The sequence below is a fragment of the Arvicola amphibius genome, chromosome 17 (genome assembly GCF_903992535.2).
Source record: "Arvicola amphibius chromosome 17, mArvAmp1.2, whole genome shotgun sequence".
NCBI classification, from domain to species: domain Eukaryota; kingdom Metazoa; phylum Chordata; class Mammalia; order Rodentia; family Cricetidae; genus Arvicola; species Arvicola amphibius.
The window spans coordinates 29,537,521-29,558,139 of record NC_052063.2 but is presented as its reverse complement, the minus strand read 5'-3'; the positions used below and the strand labels follow the sequence as shown (position 1 = coordinate 29,558,139).

The following is a 20,619-nucleotide window of genomic DNA, read 5'->3' as shown; positions in this document are numbered from 1 at the left end:
ACCGGAACACGTCAAAAAACCAAAACAAAAACCAAGCCGCAGAAAAAGGAGGGGGTCGGGGAAGTGGGGGGGCGAGTAGACGCCCGGGTTTCGGCGCCGGGGAACTCACTTCTCAGGAGGTGACGGCGACGTGCGGCGGGGGCACCGCAGGCTGCGGGACGGCGGGAGGAGCCGAGCCCCGCGATCACCGCGCCGGCAAGGTAGTAACGGCCCCGGGGACGGACCGCAGGAGGTGCTCGGGGGCGGGGTGTCCGACAAAAACACAAACACAAACACGCTGCGCGTCCCCGGGTGGGCGGACCCACGCCACCTCACCATTCCCCGCCCCTGCACCCGAGGCCGCGCTCGGACCCCAGGCCGCGGCTCCGGGCTGGCGTGGCGGCGGTGTGGCTCGGGGAGACGGTCGAGGCCGCAGAGCGCCCCCCTCCTCCCGCTCTCCGGAACCGGCGCCGGGCAGCGCCGCACCTCGGCCGGAGCCGGCAAAACCCCCGGGAAAGGCTCCCGGGGAGCGCCGAGCTTCTCACCGTCGCCCGGCGTGCCGAGAAACACCCAGTCCATCCGGCGAGCATTGCTCGCCACCTTCTGCCGCCGCCTAGAGCGAAGTCGGAGCGACGGGGGTCACGGCGGGGGTCAGAGGGTAAAGGTCTTGCTCCCAGCAGCCTCCGCGGTGGATACGTCGCCATCTTGGATCCGCGGGACAAGAAAATTCATGCGGTGAGTTTTTGGCAAATTTTCGGAAGTCTGGCAGCGGGGCGCGCGGCGGGGGAGGCGGATTGAGGGCCCCCGCAAGGCGGGGGAAGGCCTCGGGGCCAGTCCGGTCGCGCCCGGGGTCCGCGGGTAGCGTCCCGGCCCGCCGCTTCCCGTTGCTTTTGTCTCGGCTCCAATCGAGAGAGGGAGAGCGGAGCGGGCGGGGAGGGGGGTGGCGGCGCTGGAGGAGGGAGGGGGTGTGTGGCGGGGTGGACAGGACGTAAAGCGTCGCCGTGCTCGGGCCGCCGCCGCCGCCGCCGCAGCTCCGGAGCCTCTAGGCCCGGTCCCGGCCGCCCGCCCGCCCGCCCGCCCGCCCGCGGCGGGGCTTTCCCCGCACTCGGCTCCCCCGGCTCCCGCCGGCGCAGAGCGGTCCCCGCCGCCCTGCTGCTTCCTGGGGTGGACGAGAAGGCGGCAGCGCCGGGCAGCATCCGAGGAGCCCCGGCCGCCTTCGACGGCTCTGCCACGTTCCCAGCAGCTGCCGGTCCTTGACTCTATCCCCGTTCTCGCAGTACACGCGCAGCATCCGCCACTTGTGTGTTTTTGTTTGCGAACGATGGGGACATCGGACCGGCTAACGGGCCTCAGGAGCCTCCAGGCCCTGAGACACCGAAGGCCCCTGCAAGGTGGAGGGAGGAGGAGGAGGAGGAGAGCAAGTCCGGTGCTGCTTCTGCCACCGTTCGCGGAGAGAGAAGCTTCCCTGGTGGTGTAGAGACTTGAGTTCGGATGGTCCTGGGGCGGCAGAGGAACCCCGAGACACTTCTGTCTGTGAAGTTGCAAGCCCTGGTTTCTACTTCCGCCGGGGCCTCTCCTCGCTACCTTTTGCTGTCTTAGGTCTTAACATCAAAGTTTCATAAAAGAAATAAGTCGGGTTAAAAGAAACCTGGTAGTTCTTAATTGAGGTACTGTTTGTCCAGGAGAGTTCAGAACTCTTGTTATCTGTAGGCCCGTAGAAAAAGCTATTTGTACTTCTGTAAAATGATTTCGAAGTTTTTGTCATTTGCATTTACTTTGAGCCCTTGTTAGTACGTTATTACCGCCAAAGAATTTCTCTGTACGGGTACCACTTTCTTGGAAATCCTAGGGGACATCTCCACTTTTCAACATCTGGAAAACCAAGTGCTTAGAGTGTTTTTGCTTCATTTTCATAAAATTCTTGATCCAAGAATTCTCTTTAATCATCTGGACAGCTCCTAATAAAATACAGCAATATGATCCTTAGATTCTTGGCAAATGGTAGTAAGTATGATACTGACTTAACCAAATCTGTTCACAAGCGAAGGCAGGCATGTTTAGTGTTCAAAACTGAATACATTTTCTATTCTTCTCCATAGTGAGAAATCTTAGAGCTAGGGAATTGTGTCCCTAATGATTTCTCTTCCCAAAGAAATAAGTGGGGGTAATTTATGTGGAGAGAGTGGGATAGACATTTAAAAGTGTATACTTTCATAAGAAGTTTGTTTGGGAATGCTTGGTATATTTGACAACAATCTCTATCCAAACATCACTGGATTTATCTTTTGCAATTTTGTAAGATAATTTTATGCCAGATTGGAAGTGTTTAAAAATCCAATACACTGAAATGGCTGTCTACACCAAAATATTTGCCTGTGTTCAGGTCTTATGTCGTTGATATGTTTCTTAATGGTTCAAGATCATTAATAAGGACTGTGTGTTGCACTCTCTTACTTAGTTTTTGTTGTTATCTTAAATCCAAAGGAAAAGTTCAAAATGCACAGAGACAGATTCTTCCACTTTTACTTTGGCTGATTTTGCAAGATCCTTAATTAAAGTGGAACCTTTTCATATTTTTAAAGTGATTTTTTTTTTGTAAATAGACCAGAAAGAACAAAAAAGTATTTCACATTTTTTTGCATTCCTGTTAATGCTTTATTAATACAGACGTTAAGGTGGTGAGTGTGTTGGCAGAGCACTGTGGTTCTAATGATAGTCTAGAGATATCTGTAACCTTATCAGATCCTAGAGACTGAGAGTCATGTGCACATTAACATAACAGTAAATACAGCCTTTAAAAATTCGGTTCTCAAATGCTCGTATGATGAAAAGTGAAGGAAATTGTGCCTGTGTGAGGGGTTTGTGTCCCGTTCTTTTGAGAACTGTCCGATCTGGAAAACGAAATAAACTCCAAATGTTATGCTCCCTGAAAGAAATAATTGCTTCTATTTTCCCTATATGAGGGTGGGTACTTAACTTACACTTTCTGGTTTCTCAGATATGCCTCAGGTTTATTTAAAACTTCAGAAGTAAATGTATGTACCCTATTATTGGCAAATTAAGTATACTGGTAACTCTGTTCTGTATTTTTTTAAGTATCTGCTGATATTAGCAATACTTTAATGGACCATTATTGAAGTTTTTCACACGCATGGGATAGTACAGTTATTTCCTTTTTTATTGACAAATTTGCTTCATAAGAAAATTTGGCCTTTGTATGTATGTAAACCTGAGTAGATAGTAATAACCAGTATAAGTAACTATAATTTTGTGCTCTTTTGAAGTGCTGTTAAGTAGTAGTAGTATCTTTTGATTAAAATTTTAATTGTGAAATGAAAGACGTAGTTCATTGGGTAAAGGCATTTGTCACCAAGCCTGATGACCTTAGTTTGATACCAGATCTCCATGGTGGAACAAGAGAATCAACTCCCCCACGTTGGCTTCAGAAGGTATCCATACAAATAACTACATATAATAAGAAACTTGAAAATTTTACTGTAGAGAGTTCATTTTGAGAGCACACATTTAAAAGCAGACTGTAGATCCCATGTGCTTGTTTGAGTGGATATTAGAGGAAAACTTACACAAATAGTGATAGTTTTAGGAAAATACTTTTTTTAAAAATTGTATACAGTGTTTGCCTGCATGTATACCTGCAGGCCAGAAGAGGGCACTAGATCTCATTACAGATGGTTGTGAGCCACCATTGTGGTTGCCGGGAATTGAACCCAGGACCTCTGGAACAGCAAGCAACCAGTGCTCTTAACCCGAGCCATCGCCCCAGCCCCGGAAATGATACTCTTAAGTATGAATTTCTTACCTGGACGTCAAATAGTTTAAATTTTGTGTAGGTGTGTGAACTTGCATGTGGGTGGTATGTGTGTGAGTGCAAGTGTCTGCAGAGGCTGCAGTCTTCAGACCCCTGGAGCCAGCTAGCTGTGACCCTCCTGACATGGAGCCTAGGAACTGAACTCAGGTCCTCTGGAAGAACAGCAAGTGCTCTTGCCTGCTGAGCCGTTTCTGCAGCCCCTCTAGTGGATTTTGTAACCACAAAACACAGTAAGTCAAGGTCCCAGGTGGGCAGTTTCAGGGGCAGTTTCAGAATTAATAAGCTGTACTGTAATTTGCGTGGTATTGTATATAGCAGTGGATCAGAAGACCTAGGTTAGGATAGAAGTAGTTCTTGTAGATTCAGGTGACTGGCCTTCCTGACCTCCAAGAATGATTTTTACCTTTGCTATTTGGAGGAATTGACTTAATTGTAACATTTTCAATATGGGAAAAAGCTGTGCTCAAGTTGAAATCTATTGTAAAATAATTTACATTTGAAAAGAACTATAAGGGAAATTAGGGCTTAAGGTTACAAAAATACTTTATAATTTTTACCTTGGATCAGTTTATTGAACTTTAAGTGGTAGTATTTTTGTTTCTGTGTGGTGTTCTTTGATTTCTACTTAAAAATTTCAGCTCTTAGGACAAATCATGCTGATATAGCTTATTCATCACTATCAGGGATTTTTTTTTTAGAAATGGAATTCTTTATTTTTTGTTTGTTTTGTTTTGGGTTTTCACAACAGGGTTTCTCTGTTTTGCCCAGGCTATCTCTGTAGACCAGGCTGGCCTTGAACTCTCAGAGATCCGCCTGCTTCTGTCTCCCTAGTGAGCGCCTGGCTTAGAAATAGAATTGTTATTCTGTTTTCTGACAGCTCTTTCTCTGAAATGAAGATGCAGATGCCTTGTGTGTAACTCATAAGGGAGGGATGCTGCTCCATTATGAAGTGATAAAATGCTTTACATCATCTAAACCTTGATAAGGGTGCATGACTAATACAGCATGCAAATGAGAACCCAACGGTCTAGAAAAGAACAGAACATTTTTTCTTTGCTAGACACTTAAATATTTTGTGTATGATCAAACTCAGGGTCTGGGTCCATTTAGATTGCGTGTTTTTGCCCCAACTCTGAGGAAAATTTTACTTTTCATAAGCATGTGTGTGTGTGTGTGTTGGAAGGGTTAAGTGTCACTTCTCTGTTGCTTGGTAAACTTAGAACTCCTGTCATTTTCTTCATGAACTCTTTCTTGACTCCACAGTCCTTGTGTCTTAACCGTTATTGAGTATGCCACCATGGGTCTTTATTTACCTTTCTTCTCTCTCTCCCACCATAATGTCCACAGGTCTGAGTCCTAGCAATATAGGACTCTTGTCTTGATTACATTTACATATCTGGTACTTTCTGTATGTAGTATTTAGCAGAGTCTCAAGAAACATGCTTCAGGCAAAACGGTGGCTGGATTAGCAGTTGTCAGTGATTTGTTTCCCAGTCTACAGAGCAAGAGCAACAACCCGTTTGGAAAGATGGGTAGATATCTTCTGTTTCCTCATTTCTTGCTTCTCTCTTTAGAGCCTTCCTTTTTATTCTTAATTTACTGCTTTACCTGTTAGAAAGTAGGTAACTAACTTCTTGAGAACTGTCTGTAGGGTTTGTGTGGAATTTTGGAAAAAATGTTAGTACAATATTGATACTGTTGTATTGGTACAGTATTGATACTGAGCCGGTATTTCTAGCTGTACTTTGCATGGCCACAGGCATTTTTGGAAGGTAACATGTAGTATTCAGAAGGTAATTGTATTTATAATACTTAGCCATGACCTACTAGATTTAAGCTGTTTGATGTTGGATTCTTTTTGTTTGTTTTTCTCCTACCTTTTCCTCTCTAATGCCTGACCCAAAGTTCTCTACAAAGGCAGAATTCTCTAGTCTTTGTTTTGTTTTTGATATGCTGATAATCAAACCCAAAACCTTAGCACATACCGGTGAGCTGCATTGATTGTATAATTATCTAGTTTGAATATCATAGTTCTTAGGGAGGTTAGGTGAGATGCTTTATTATATCTTTAAATCTGATTTTTAAAATACATCTAGCAAATTTCAGCTAGAATTCTTCTTCTTGACCAAATTACTGGTCACTCGAATTTTTAATATTTTGATGTAGAAATAAATGTTAACATGCTGTATATATAGGTTATTTTACTTTTCTAAAATCTGTAAAGGTATTTGTTTTACATTTTGATATTGGGTCTCACTATGCAACCCTGGTTGTTCTGCAACTTGCTTTGGGATTACAGATGGGTACCACTATGCATTTCTGAGAGGCTAAAATTTGAGAACTAATTTAATTTAGCCTCTCAGGGTTTGAATGAGAGACCCTTAAAGCTGAGAGCCAGCTTTGTTTGTCCAATTTACAAATACCAAAAACAAGCAGGATAAATTATTCCTGGGCTGCATTTAATGGATATGCTCATGCTTGACTTACAGAAATCTTTTCTTACATTGTACTTATTTAAGTATGTGTCTTCCAGAGACTTGAACTACTAAAGATCCAAAGGGTGCATACTTTTACAAAGAATTTGTTCTAGTACTGAGGATGCTCTCTCTTGTTTTTGCTTGATTGAAGCATGTTAATGTGAAAATAGGTTTTCACTTGGCTAGGTGTGGTGGTACACACCTTTAATCCCAGGAGAGGTAGGCAGATGTCCTGAGGCCAGCCTGGTCTGTGTAGCAAGTTCCAAATCAGCCAGGGTTGTACATTGAGACCCTCACTCAAAGAGGAAAAAGAAAAAAGAAAAAGAAAATAAGTCTCTACTCAATAAATTTCAGTGTGCCAAGGAATGATCAACAAGCTTAGTTGTATATTTGGGTAGTTTGGGTAGCATTGAATAGGCCTGCTTTTTCCTCACCAGACATACTGAGAAGCCATTTTCCATTTATATATCAGATTTAGAAATATAGCTCCATTGTGTATAAGCATCTGGACAAAAGGTAATGACTGATTATGTAATAGTATTTTGAGAGAGGAACATTTGGTTTTGTGTCATAGCTGCCAGGAATAAGCTTTTATGTCTTTTTACTTTGTTAATTATAATTTTCTTGCATACAGATTTTAGTTTTTATACTTTCAGAGATCAGTAAAATTGTATGAACTTTACCATGTCATTGAAAAGATCTAGTTTGTTTGGCATTAGTGCCTTGTACTTTAAAAATACATGTACAGTTTGGACAGTACATTCCCAGTATTGTAGTTTTGTATGGTTGTCACCTTGATGTTAAAGTTGAAAATAGTTAAAATTTCAACATTGGCATTTATAGAGACAGAATAGTCAGCCTGTTTAGATTAGTAGTAGAGATAGGGTATTGCGAGGTCTTTTCCGTCAGTCTAGACTCGGTCTCATCTTTTATTTATTTTTAGTATTACTCTAGGAAAAAATATGATTTATCAAGTTAAGTAGGTATAAGTGGATGGTTTGTTTCTTTTTTTTTCTGGTCACCTTGTACATGTAGGATATTTTATTCACTTGAGAGAGAAGTTTGAGAGTGGTAGCAGATTTCTGTTTCAAGCTGGATGCCCTGACAATATTCAGCAGCCACTCATGTTTTTAAAAATTATAAACATGCATTGAGAAACACTGAAAACCTATAAGTAATAATATTAAAATGAGAATAGGCAGAAATCAATCTTTGATGACACATTTTATACACATTTCCCTAATGCATAGTTCATGAGATGATTTGCTGAGTAGAGAGGCCTGGAGCTCTGCCTTAATTTTGTATTCACAGAGTAGTGCTTTGAGGGTGTAGCTTTCACGATTTTTTGTGTGAGTGAGCATGTCTAGTGAGAAATTAAATAAGCTATAACCATTCTGATTTGTATTGTCTTAGGAGAAGTTCAAGGTGTATTCTTAGGCTTGCCAGGCAAAACCTTGAGGTCTACAGTAACCGACTTACCGTGCAGTTGAGTTAGCAGCCTCCAAAGTGTTCAAATTCAGTATGAGATGGTTAGTGCGTGCGTGCGTGCGTGCGAGAGAGTGTGTGTGTGTGTGTATGGGGGGGGGTTGGCATGTTTTCAAATAGATACATATGTGTAAAGAATGGTGACCCGTGTTTCAGGGGTTCCGTGAAACACTTAAAGTGTTTGAGCATAGTTGAGAAGCACTGAACTTCATAATCTCCTGGATTGCTTCCAGTCCTTATATTTTGTGCTTTGAAGGAGTTAAGACTTTACCTTTGTTTCTGTAGATGTAAAATTCATAGATTTTTTTCCTTTTTAAAAGAAGTAATTTAGATAGAAATTGTTAAAATTGAAATTTTTTTCTAGATTGGCATTCCAGGTGTTCTCAACTAATTCTTAGTGATTTATTTGAGTGTTTGCTCAATGTTAGACATTATCAGTGCTGGGCGTATGTTAGGGATCTACGTGTCTACCTATAAGCTAATGTCTTGTCCTGATTAGTATTAGGAGAAATAAAATAAGTCATTTTAGAATGTTGAACTTGTGAAGGGAGCAGCACTTGACTGGCGTTGGCTGAAATGAAATTACATAGCGTTGAGAGAGGGCCTTGGTTTTGTGGGTATCATTTGAACAAGAAGTATAAGAGGAGAAAGCTATGCAAGAATACGGGTGAAAGACGTACAAGGAGGGAAGAGTAGAATGAACGCCTTGAGGTGGATCAAGTTTTGCATGCTTTGAAGAAAGCAACATATTTCATGATCAATACATGCTTTTTGCATAAACAGTGTACGTGCTAAGCAGGAAAGAGTGGTTAAGACATGATCCTGTCTCTTAATGGATGTAAGAGTAGATCCTGTCAGCTTTAGTAAGTTTCAGCAGGCCATGTGGGGATTGGGTTGTTTTTCATTAAGAGGCTTTGAAAATGTTTTCTAGATCTGACAGAATTGAGGTCTGTTTGTACTGTAGAAAGTTATATTGGAGAACAAATATAAAATGACCTGATTTGCATCTCCTTAGAATAATGAAAACATGTATAGATTTTTGGTTTTGTGGTAATTGGCATTCCTTAGAATTTGGTGGTGTTTTCATGGTTAATAAGGCCCCCTCTTGTGTAGTGTAGTTCAGTAACTGTTGCAGTGTGCCCCATACTATTATGTTTGCACTGAGTAATTTCTTATGATTTAAGTTTTTGTGGTGCATTCTTTAGGAACATTGTAGGGTAGAGAGAACAGCCTTGTAAATTAAGTTGTTTCAGAGAAACAATGCTTGTCTAGGGTGAGTTGCCCTTGAGAAAACGTAGGAGAATGACAAGGTGATCCTTCATAGGGCTTAATGGTTTCTGGGATCACATACAGGTTAATTAAGGAGGTGATATAGCCATCACATAAGAGGTCTTTTCTTTTTTAAAATCTTTAATATTGGAACTATGGAGTCACTAGCCAAATTTTTAATATCTTTCCCCATTCCCTTTAAAATAGCCAGATATCTGTTTCAGGCAGTTTTAGATTTTACATCTGACAATTAAAATCTCAAAGTCCATGGTGTAATTGTCAGTATTGAAGGATTAGATTATCTCTGTTGGCCAAATTAAGCATTTTGTGTTAATGTTAAAGGTTTTGTTAAAGATTTTTAAACTTGGTAGTTTTTATTTTTTGGAGAATTTGCTTGTGATACATATAAGCTAAAGCTGTAATTCAAATTTTTTTATGTAAATGGAGAGTACATACTAAGTTTGGGGGGACAAAATTTGAATGTTCTTATTTGACAGCATTTTAAGTGGGTTTTCAAAAATCTTTAGGACTAGTCATCCTGAGTTAAAGTCACTATTCTGACTCAACTATTGTATTGCTCAGCCTCTTCAAATTTCAGTTTTCTAGTTTTTTTTTTTTTTTAAGTGAATTACCTCATAGACTGAGGAAAGGACTGGAAAGGAAAGGTCTTGTGCTGTGTTTGTCTGTTTTTGAAAGTACTTGTTACATTGAAGATATTTCTGAAGCAGGTAAGAACTAGCTACAATTCAGAATGTAACTCTGTATCAGGTCCTTAAGTGTAAACACATAGAATACAGTCTTGCTTTTATGGTTTTTACATGTCTGTTTTCCTGCTAGGAATTTTGTTTAGATGAAGCTGGATGAAGTAAGATGTTCAGTATTTGAGGAAACATCATTAATTTAGCATTGTTCTCCCAGAGGCACTTTGCACAGTGCAGAGCAGGCACTACGCACTAGGCCTGTAAACGTGTCTTGTTGGAGGAGAATGGAAGAGCCATGGGGGAAGGCGCTGAATGAGAACGAAAGTCCAACAGTCATGTATGAAAATCCCACAGTGAAATTCATCACTTAGTATGCTAATCTAAAAATAATACTAAAGAACAACAACAGAAGAGTATTAGCGCACCGAGAAAGGGTCTCCCTAATTATTGTTGGTATGGATAGCTCCATTTTCAGTGAAAAAATTTGGAAAGATTCCACACTTAGAAGACAGGAATCTAGGCTTGGCTGAGTTTTGTTGACTGTGTGCTGGGGCAGATCAGTTTGTATTAGGAGCCTCACTTGGACAGTAGTAGTCCCCCCCCTCCCCCGCATTGCTGATGGCTTCTGAGAAAGGAAGGGAATTTGGTTAGCTTAAGCATTTTGAAAGTAAGGTGATAACGATGAGTTGTACTGAGAGTTTTCTTTAAAGATGTGTGAGTGACGTGCATGTTATTCTGTGTTGCTGTTGTATTCATTTGCAGCTTTGCTGTTGATGAACTTTATCTAAATGTCTGGCTTATGGACTTCGGGAGAGGGGAATTTGAAGGTTATTGGAGAGGCACAGCTATTTAGCAGTGATCGTCTTAGTAAGCCACTTAACTGTGTTGTGTGGTTTTGCATGCTAAAGTACTGGTACTTTGTATGTAATGTTATTTGACTTAAGCCTTCCTTCATCTTCAGAAGTACACATTCTGAGTATTCTTTGGGTTATTACAATTTTTTTTGTAACTGTATTTGTGTACCTTATTATTGGCCACGGATGTTTTCTTGTGCTCGTTTTTTTCCCCTTTAAAAAAGCTTTCAGTTGTTTGAAAGCATTGTATACAGCACTGTATACATTCCTTGTCTGTGTAATCCATCTGAATAACTGATACTGAGTTTTATTCTTCAATCTTGAGAATTTCTTCTGGGTACTGAGAGCTTTGGAGTATTAAAAATAAATACCATATAAGGAAAACAGAATAGCACCAAATAGCTTTAGTAGAGAGTGAATCACAGAATCTGGAAAATGATGGCCGTGAGTTGAAAAAAAGGGCAATGAATGCTTTTATGTTTTTTGTTCTGATGAAATCTAGTTACTTTACATGCTTGTTAGGGTTTCTGATTTTTTCATATTACACTGTTATAAAAAATATTAAAACTTTAGAAACTGGAACTTCATCAGATTTTTTTTGGCCTAAAAAGACAGAATTAAAAGACATCTAAAAGTTATTTATAAGCTATATTTGTAAAATGTAGAAAGTATATTTTTACCTGTAAATCCTGGTCAAGATGGACCTTTTGATAATTTTGATAGTTTTGCTAAGGATAACCAGGAACTACAGGGTGCCTTAGCGTCATGTATTTGTTTCTATCTGCCCAGTTTAGTCTAAGAGTGCATTTTTTAAAGCTGAAAAGACTTTTTGTTTAATTCATGGACATTAACTAGAGAATTAATTTTTTGGATAACTTTTGTCCCACAGTATGTTATTAAGGCATTTATCTTTAATTGTATATGCCAGCCCAGAACAAATAATGTCTATGTTAAAATGTCGAGGCATTATAGAAAATGTAGTGACTATTCTAGTATTTTTGCTTCTGGCAACTTTAAATGCTTTTTTAAAAATTGTATCTTCCCTGATAAATTTAAGATGATTCAGGAAAAGAATAAATCTCTTAATTTCTAGCTTTCAGGATAATCATTTGAACTGTTTTTATGTCGATTTAAGAGTTTTGTGGTTTACTTTTAAGTATAAATCGGTAAGATAGCTATCGTAAGTTTAGGTTTTGGGGCATATGTGTGTCATTGCAGCAATGTGAATTGATACTATTATGTATTGTTTCTTAAAATTTTTACATGCTATAAATAAACTGAGGTTAGTGCTAAAGAAGGCAAACTGTAAAAGATAATCATGATAAAATTAGGAAAAGAGGAAAATTAAAGTCACTCCCAAGTGTGCAGTGTAGATGAGTGTGCTGTGGTAGGACAGCGTTGTTTGTCACCACCAAGTGTGAGTGGTGACTACAGTCTCATTTTTCCTGCCTGCTCAAGTAATACAGGGTTATGTAGACAATTTGGAGGATTAAGGAATGTATTTCAGAAGAAGGGAAACACCTTCCAGACATATTCAGTGCTGTCCTTTTTTGAAAGAAACTTTTTTTTAAATGGTGTTAGAAGTTATCAGAAAGGCAAAAATGCAAATGCATCATTTTTGTAGAGAAATTTGGATCTTTGAAACTTAATTAACACAACAAAAACTCTAAGATCATGAACGCTTTCTAATGTTACATAATACTTTGCCCAATCATGAGACCTTTTTGTGTGGGGGACCAGGTTTAGAGACAGGGTTTCTCAGTGTAACTGCTCTGGCTGGCCTGGAGCTCACTCTGTAGACCAGCTTGGCCTCAAATTCACTGTGATCTGCCTGCCTCTGCCTCCCAAGTGCTGGGATTGAAGACATGCAGACATGCAGAGGCACCACCCACCCAATCATGATTTTTTTTTTTTTTTTTTTTTTTTTGGTTTTTTCGAGACAGGGTTTCTCTGTGGCTTTGGAGCCTGTCCTGGAACTAGCTCTTGTACACCAGGCTGGTCTCGAACTCACAGAGATCCGCCTGCCTCTGCCTCCCGAGTGCTGGGATTAAAGGCGTGCGCCACCACCACCCGGCCCAATCATGATTCTTAATGGCCAAAGCAGAACTGACTTGATGGTTTTTTTAATTACCCAACATTTAGCTTTAATTTTCACTTTTATAACTGGTGAAAATTCAGTTTTACTCTTCCTTGGGTATTTGAGCATTTATGTAGAAAGCCTTTCTGTAATGTAATATATGAACATGAACTGGAGGGTTAGAGTAGCTCCAGTTCTTCAGTGTAACTGACTTTAGTCTACTTAGTCTTCAGATTCTAATCATCCTTTCCGTAGAATTCAGAGGAACAATGCATGTGTAACATTTAGCATACGTACCCCGTAGTGTGTGTGTGTGTGTGTGTGTGTGTGTGCATTAAACCTTAAGAATAGATTATAACTAGCGAACAGTTCTCTTAAATAAATCTCTTTTCCCTTAGCTCTCACCTGTTCATTGCATATACCTTCTTATTTGTGCTGGGGTTTGGAAGTGCTTGCTATTTTATATTTTAGAATACTTATATAGACTTGAGCAGTTGAGCCTCTTGTATTGGAAAAACCTAAAATCAAAATATTCTCTAAAATTTGAAAAAAAAATTTGAGCATCATGTAAGCACTCAAAAATTTTCAGATTTTAGAGAATTTCAGGTTTTGGATTTCTTTTCATTAGAGATGCCTAACATGCAATTAGTTATTGCCTTTGCATTTTTCCTCTCAGTGTACCTCTGCATCATGGGTTTAGGGAATAAGTCTGCTTAGCTTAGTGTTGGTGTTTGCACTGCTGGGGTCAAATCAAGGCCTTTCCACATGCTAGCAGGCACTCTGCTTTGGAGCTGTACACCACAGCCCAAATCAGTCTTGTGTGCTGTTGTATGTTTGAAACCTCAGAAGGGCCCCAAAGGAGTTTGTTGACTGTGTGAAAATGTTTTAGCAAAGCTTTTAATATCTTCCTTAAGATTTTTTCCCCTTACATCAGTTTTGCCAATTTATATCATACTGTGTGTGAATTGTCTACTGAATATGGTTGTATAAAATTACTCTAAATTTAAAATTGTGAATGATAATTTTTAGATTCATATTTTTTAATTTTCTGAAAAATTTTAAAATTTTATGTCTTAAGAAAACTGTATTCCTTTTTCTGTTTGTGTTCTTCATTCTCATCGATAAGAATAAAGACAAAGCTATAATACTAGGTTATAGTCCTAGCCCTGGTACCCTGCTGAGCATCATTCAGTGGTTCAAGAGAGGGAGCTAAATAATATTTAATATTATTTATTAATAATATTAACAAATATTTTTATGCAGAAATACTGTTCAAAATTGTTCAAGTGATTATTACTGGGTAAACTTAACAGTGTCAAAGTTTCAAGAGAACTTTTGAATAATGTGCTGTATCAACTATTAATGCAAAATGTTGGGAAGATACTAGACACTAAAATCAGAACCTGTTTGGTTACTAAGCTTAGAGTGTTTGGAAGGCTTAAAAGTAGTTTGATATCTGGTTGTGTTTGAGATGAGTGGCTTGCTTTGTAAGGGTAGGTCAAAATAAGTGAGTTTTAATACTGTTGCATAGTTTATGCTTTTAGTTCATCAATTCATTTGATAAATATGACTAACTCCTTTAAGTGTCAGGCACTGTTGAAAGAAAATATACCTGTGATAGCATATGCTGTGGCAGTTGGTCAGGTGGTGGAGACAAAGAAGCCAGGGGTGATGTCTCTTCTTAGAGTGAGTGCATGGGTAAACACGCCTGTGTTTGTCCAAGGGAACGGCCTTTTGGGAAGGGGCAGCAACACAGAACGGACTATACTAGATGTCTTATTTACAAAATCGCAAGACTGTCACTGAAATGTAGTGGGAAAGGAAGGCAGAGATAAAATAGTGCTGGGGAAAGGGGCGGCTTGTGAGCCGCTCTGAGGACATCTGTCTGTCTTACTGTTGTAGTCTTAGCCTAGTATGTTTTCATTACATGCCACAAGCTTGAAACAGGAAATGAAACTTCCAACTTTGCTCTTTTTTCCAAATTGCTTTGATCAATACATGTCCCTTGAATTTTCATTTGACTCTTAGGATTAACTTGTTTAGTTTTGCCAAGAAGCCAGCAGGAATTTTTAATAATGATTTTGTTTAATTTGTAGATCATTGAGATATATTGCCACTTTTCTTCTTTGAACATGGAGTGACTTTGTTTATATAGTTCTTTTAATTTTTTCCATATTTTTTTTTTTTTGCAGTTTTCAGAGTAAAAATTTTGTTCATTAAACTTAAGTTCTTTAACCTCTTTGCTTGGGAAATGGAGTTGCTTTCTTAACTTCTTTTTTGGGGTTTTCATTATTACTGCATGGAAATGTGATTCTTACATATTGATTTATATACCTTGTACTGTGTCATTGGACTTCCTCATTTAACCATTTGATAAGATACAGTAAAGATTATTAAAATTCAAACTACTGTGAAACTGCTGTGAAATCATTAATCTAGTGACTGCCTTAGGATTTTCCATAGAGCCGATAATGTGGTCTGCAGCTAGAGTCGATATCACCACCTCTCCGGGCTGAACACTTGCTATTTCATTGTTGCCTAGTGGTTCTGTCTAGTGGCGAGAGTAGACAACCTTGTTTTGGTCCTGCTCTTAGAAGGAAATATTGACTGTTTCACCATTCATTATGCTTCTGACAGTGCCCTTTTGTAAAATCATAACTTGGGAGACGTACATTACGTTTGTTTATTTGTTTGTGTGGGCACACATGTGCCTTGGGGCCCACATGGCGGATTAGAGGACAGTTTGCAGGAGTCCGTTCTCCTACCATGGAGGTCCTAGGGATCAAATTTTATATGTTGCTGGGTTTCATTTCCTCATTTTGTTAGTTACAGTTGCATTTCTTGTGATGTTTTTGGTGGTCTTAACTGGTTAATACTGACCACAGGAATAATTTAAGAAGTGTTCTGGGTGGTTATTTGTTTTGGATTAGTTTGTGAAGTGATACTGGTTCTTTTTCTTCTAAATATTTGAGAATTTCATCACTCAAGTCTCCTGGTCATGCACCTTTTTTCCCTGTTGAAACTTTTCTATCGATGCAGTCTCTTTGCTTGTTATGGGTCTTGTTTCAATTGTTTTATTTCTTCTGTCAGTTTTGATAGCCTGATGTCTTAGGAATTCGTTCATTTTCTCTAGTTTCATAGTTTCTTACATGAACCTGTTATTTCTTTATCCTTCTCTTACTGTAATTATGTTATTATTATGATCTATCTCTTTATGCCAGTTTCATTTTTCTTTTTCTTGGTTAGCTTAAAGTTTGTTAGTTTTGGTTACTTCCCCCTATATCCAACCTTAAGATTTCTTTGTTTCTTAGTTATTCTATCATTTTTATTTTTCTCTGTTTGGTATAGTTTGTTCTTTTTTTGTCTTTTTTTTTTTTTTTTTTTCAGTTTTTCAAGACAGGGTTTCTCTGTAGCTTTGGAGCCTGTCCTGGCACTAGCTCTTGTAGACCAGACTGGTCTCGAACTCAGAGATCCGCCTGCCCCTGCCTCCCGAGTGCTGGGATTAAAGGCGTGCGCCACCACCGCCCAGCTTCCCCCCCCCCCCCCCCCCCCAGTTTCTTGAGGTAGAAATTTAGGTAGTTAATTGATTGGAAATCAATGCCCCCTCTTTCTCTCACCTTCTTCTTTCCTTCCCTCCTTCTTTCTCCCTCCCTTTGTTTCCTGCCTTTCTTTCCCTCTTCCCCACGTCCGTGCTAGTGACTTCTGTACCACTGAACTACGTACGGCCCTGGCCTTCGGATGTCTTTATAAAATGTCGGCATTTACAAACTTCCTTCAAGCGCCACTTCATTCATGTCATCTACATTTCGGGATCTGGTGCTTTGATTCCTTCAAAATGTTCAGTTTTGTTTTCTACCCTCGTCCTTTTACAAGTTAGTATTTTGAAGGGTGTTGTTTAACTTGCACAGACTTGTGGAATTTTTGCAAATTTCCTGTTGTTATTTTAATTTCACTCCACTCCACTTGTGTAGCCCATTTTATGATTTTATTCTTTTTCAATTTAAGACTTATTTATGATCCAGTCTGAAATTGTCCTGAAGAGCGCATGAAAATGTCCTGTTTGTTAGTTGTTTTATAGAGGTTTGTCAGCTCTAGCTGTTTCATGTCATTGTTAGTCTCTTGTTGGCTTGGTAATTTTGTTGTCTAAGTTATTGTATACATTATTTGAAATGGATTATTAAAATTGCCCAGATACTGTTGTTGAGTTGGCTGTTTCTTGTTTTTTTGTTTGGTCATGTTTTCTTTAATTTATTCTGAGGGTTTCATCTTAGGTTTGCTTATTTTACTCATATACACACATATCTATTGCAATGGACAGATTTTCAAGATTAGCCCAATCTTTTGACTATAATTATATATTTGTTTTGTTTTTTGAGACAAAGTTTTTCTGTGTAGCAACCTTGACTGTCCTGGAACTTGCTTTGTAGACCATGTTGGCCTCAAACTCACAGAGATCCACCACACTTGGCAAGAATATATATTTAAATTTAAAAGTTTGTTTTGTCTGGTAATAAATAGTACAGTCCCCCAACTTCCTTAAAGTTGGCATTAATGTATGTATTTTTCTTTTCTGTTTCTCAGGGTGGAGTGGGATGGAATGGGATAGAGTCTTGTTATGATATGGGGCCTTCAGATTCAGAATCTGCCCAGTTGCTGGGATTGCAGAAGTATACCTACTTAATTTCTTTAGTAACTATCACAGTATTCCTTATTATTGTTTGCCTAGGTTTTACTATGTACATTTTATAATGTACATAATCAGATAATATGATACTCCAAGAAAGCTGTTTCTTTTGTCTGATCTACTATTGTCACGCCTGTTGATAGCTATATATTTTAAATGTCATCCTATAGCTTTCTGTTCACCTTTGTTTCTAGTGAGAAGTTGCTAATCTTTTTGCCCATCGTATGTGGCATACCACTTTTCTTTTTCTATCTTAAAGAATTTCTATTTGTTGTTGCCTTAAGTATATCTTATTGTGTTGCTTCTGGGCATTACTCTTGTTGTTTATCCTACTTGTAGGTAATTGAGTTTCTTGGACTTTTAGATAATGCTTTTTGTTAAATTTGAAGTTTTTAACCATTATTTCCTCAAATACTTTTCTGTTCCTCTGCTTTCTACATATCTGGGTTCTCTTAATTGTGTCATATATTCCTGAGGTTCTTCTATAGTTCTTAATTCTGTTCTTGGGGCTACACAATCTTTAGTTTTGTAGCTGTTAAATTCTCTTTTCTCTAGGCTACTTTATTATTTGCTATTTATTCAGTTTTCGTTTGCTCAGTTCAAGTATACTATTGTGCCCCCTCTCTTGATGGAGGTCTCTCATTGGTTAATAAAGAAACTGCCTTGTCCCATTTGATAGGCCATCCCTTAGGTGGGTGGAGTAGACAGAACAGAATGCTGGGAAGAGGGATGTGAGGCAGATGCTTCCGGCAATTGCCCTGCCTCTCCTCAGTGAGACAGTCGCCATGTCAGATATCCTGAATCTTTCCCGGTAAGACACCACTTTGTGGCGTTACACAGATTATTCGATATGGGTTAGTCAAGATGTTTGTAAGAGGCTGAAACTAATGGGCCAGGCAGTGTTTAAATGAATATAGTTTGTGTGTTGTTATTTCGGGGCATAAACTAGCCAGGCGGCCGGGAGCCGGGCAGCAGGAACACAGCAGGCTGCTGGTCCTCACCCCTCTCTCTCTCTCTCTCTCTCTCTCTCTCTCTCTCTCTCTCTCTCTCTCGTCCTGTGTTTAATTGGGCATTTGTTTATTTGTTTGCTGGTACTGGGGATTGGTTCTAGGGCTTCACACATGGTCAGCTACTCCATTATATAAGGAACTAAATAACCGTAGCCTTCTTTTTCTTTTATATTGAAGCAATGTTTCAGTGTTTGAGTCATTTGCCAAGGGTGACGACCATGAACTCATTGTCTAGTCTAAAAAGTCTTGAGTGTATTACCAAAAAGAAAGAAAAGAAACTTAAACTTTTCTTTGTAATAAACTAGAGACCACTACAGAAAGCTACAACCAGTCAAAATGACAAGTTGTGGAGTCCAGTCCCGATGGATACATCTAAAAAACACTCTGCCTAAGGTTTCAGGAACATTGTAGAATGGGGGAGGAAAGATTGTAGGAGCCATAGGAGCAGGGAGTTTGCTGTGAGACTGTGTCTTCTAGCAGTGTTAAAGCTACACCCATAAAATTTCACCAGCGTGACTGAACAAGGGCTACAATAGTAGACATGCCAAAGTGGTTGGCAGGAAAGCCCTTGAGGTCTCCACCCTGCACCAAGAACTGCAGGCAACTAAGAATGCTGAGAGTGAGATAGTCTTCTCCAGGAAGACCGTGCTAATCGGTTTCCAGTACCAGTGGTCAGCCCTGAAAGCATGCGTGTGAGTGAGTGACAGTATAGAGACTGATCAGATTGCATTTAGGAAAATAGACATATGTATATATACATACACATATATGCACAGAGTAGCAATAAAAGAAGAGACCATGAATTTGAAAGAGCAAAGAGAGTTGTATGGGAATGTTTGGAGGGTGAAAGTGAAGGGGTAAATGCTGTAATCATAATGTGACAAAAGAAAAGAAAATGAGGAATCTTTTCCCACCCAAAACCAAGCAAAACTGGGATCAGAAGTCTCCCACTAGGCCTGGCTAAGATCTTTTTAAAATGATGGGCTATTGTTATTGTTCCTAATTTTAAGTCTTTAATGCTTCCCTTAAACAACTGGTTATTTGGAAATCTGTTAATTCTGATGCTGTGGGCTGCGCTTTACCCTGTGTATTTACCCCGTGTGTTGTAATCTGTGGAGGGCTGACATTTAGTGCACTGCAGCATCTGCACACACTGATCCCCTCTTTCTAGACTTACAGCTGATTCAGTGGCTTCTCTGCACTGTTTTAATGAATTTTTGTGCTTTGCATTGGGAAGTATTTGATGTCATACTCTGGAGGATGAAGCCTTAAAGGTGTAGATATAGTTATCCTAAGATGACAATGATTTCTTAACAGTATGTCTTTCACTTGTAGTTCTCTTAGATTGTCTTGGTATGGCACTCAGGTATCCATCTTCACTAGTTGCTACTAATTATGCTGTTAGATTTGATAGGCCTCAGAGTGTATTTCTTGTCTGTCTGTACTGTCTGATTAAAGATTGGGCCCCTTGAGGGGCTCTTTTACCCCCTTCTCGCCTTTGATGTTTTTTAGAAGCCAATAAGGCTCTTCCTAGTTGTCTTCCCCCGTTTCCTTTGGTAAACCAATTACGTTTTGAGGGGAGTAGAAAGCTTTCATGTTCTAGAATCTGGGCCAGTCTACAGCCTAGTTGGCCTCTGATAGGAATGGGATGGGTTGAAGGCCGAGAGTGTATGGAGCCAAGCCTCTCTGTATTTATCAAGACCATTGAAAGCTGGTGAAGAGGCAGGTGTCCTGGGGAGGTACTATACCCAGGACAAGGGAGAGCGAGCCCTTTCTCCTCGATTTCTCTCTACCCAGAGTAGATCTTTCATGGTCAGCTTAGCTTGCAGAGGGAGGCAAGTCAAGGTACATACATACTAAGATTCTTACAGTTGTTATTGAGGCCTAGTGGATTATTTGAAGTATGGATGGTTTTGTTTAGTTTTGCTATACCTTAGAACAGTCCTGAGATAACTATTTTTTTCTTTTAAGATTTTTTTCTAGTAATTTTTTTCATTAAATCAAATTTAAATATAAAGTGAACCTGTTTTCTCAGAATGGCTTCTAGGCATTTTGTTGTTGAACTTTTCATCATCATGTAATGCATTTGGCTTTGGTGTAGGAGTGATGAAAATGAAGTGCTGCCTCCTGGTTTCTTTCCTGCACTACTGACATGACACACTGATGGCGGCTGTTCTTCATCTGCACTTACCTTATTCTAGCAGATGCACAGCTGCTCGGGTTTTTATCAGAGTGGATTTACGTGGCCTCAGTC

General features: G+C 39.6%; 1 protein-coding gene across 4 annotated transcripts in view; it reads left to right on the top strand.

Moving 5' to 3' along the window:
* Positions 1–571: 571 nt before the first annotated feature.
* Positions 572–20,619, top strand: part of Cnot2 (CCR4-NOT transcription complex subunit 2) — a 90,813-nt gene continuing 70,765 nt past the window's right edge. For 2 of the 4 annotated variants that reach the window (XM_038314393.1, XM_038314390.1), the window contains exon 1: positions 572–714. Coding sequence is in view for 2 of the 4 variants with exons in the window: in XM_038314392.1 (XP_038170320.1) it covers positions 710–714 (5 nt within the window). In the remaining 2 variants the exon portion in view is untranslated. The remainder of the gene's footprint in view (positions 715–20,619) is intronic. The other 2 variants (XM_038314392.1, XM_038314389.1) reach the window with 2 other exon arrangements.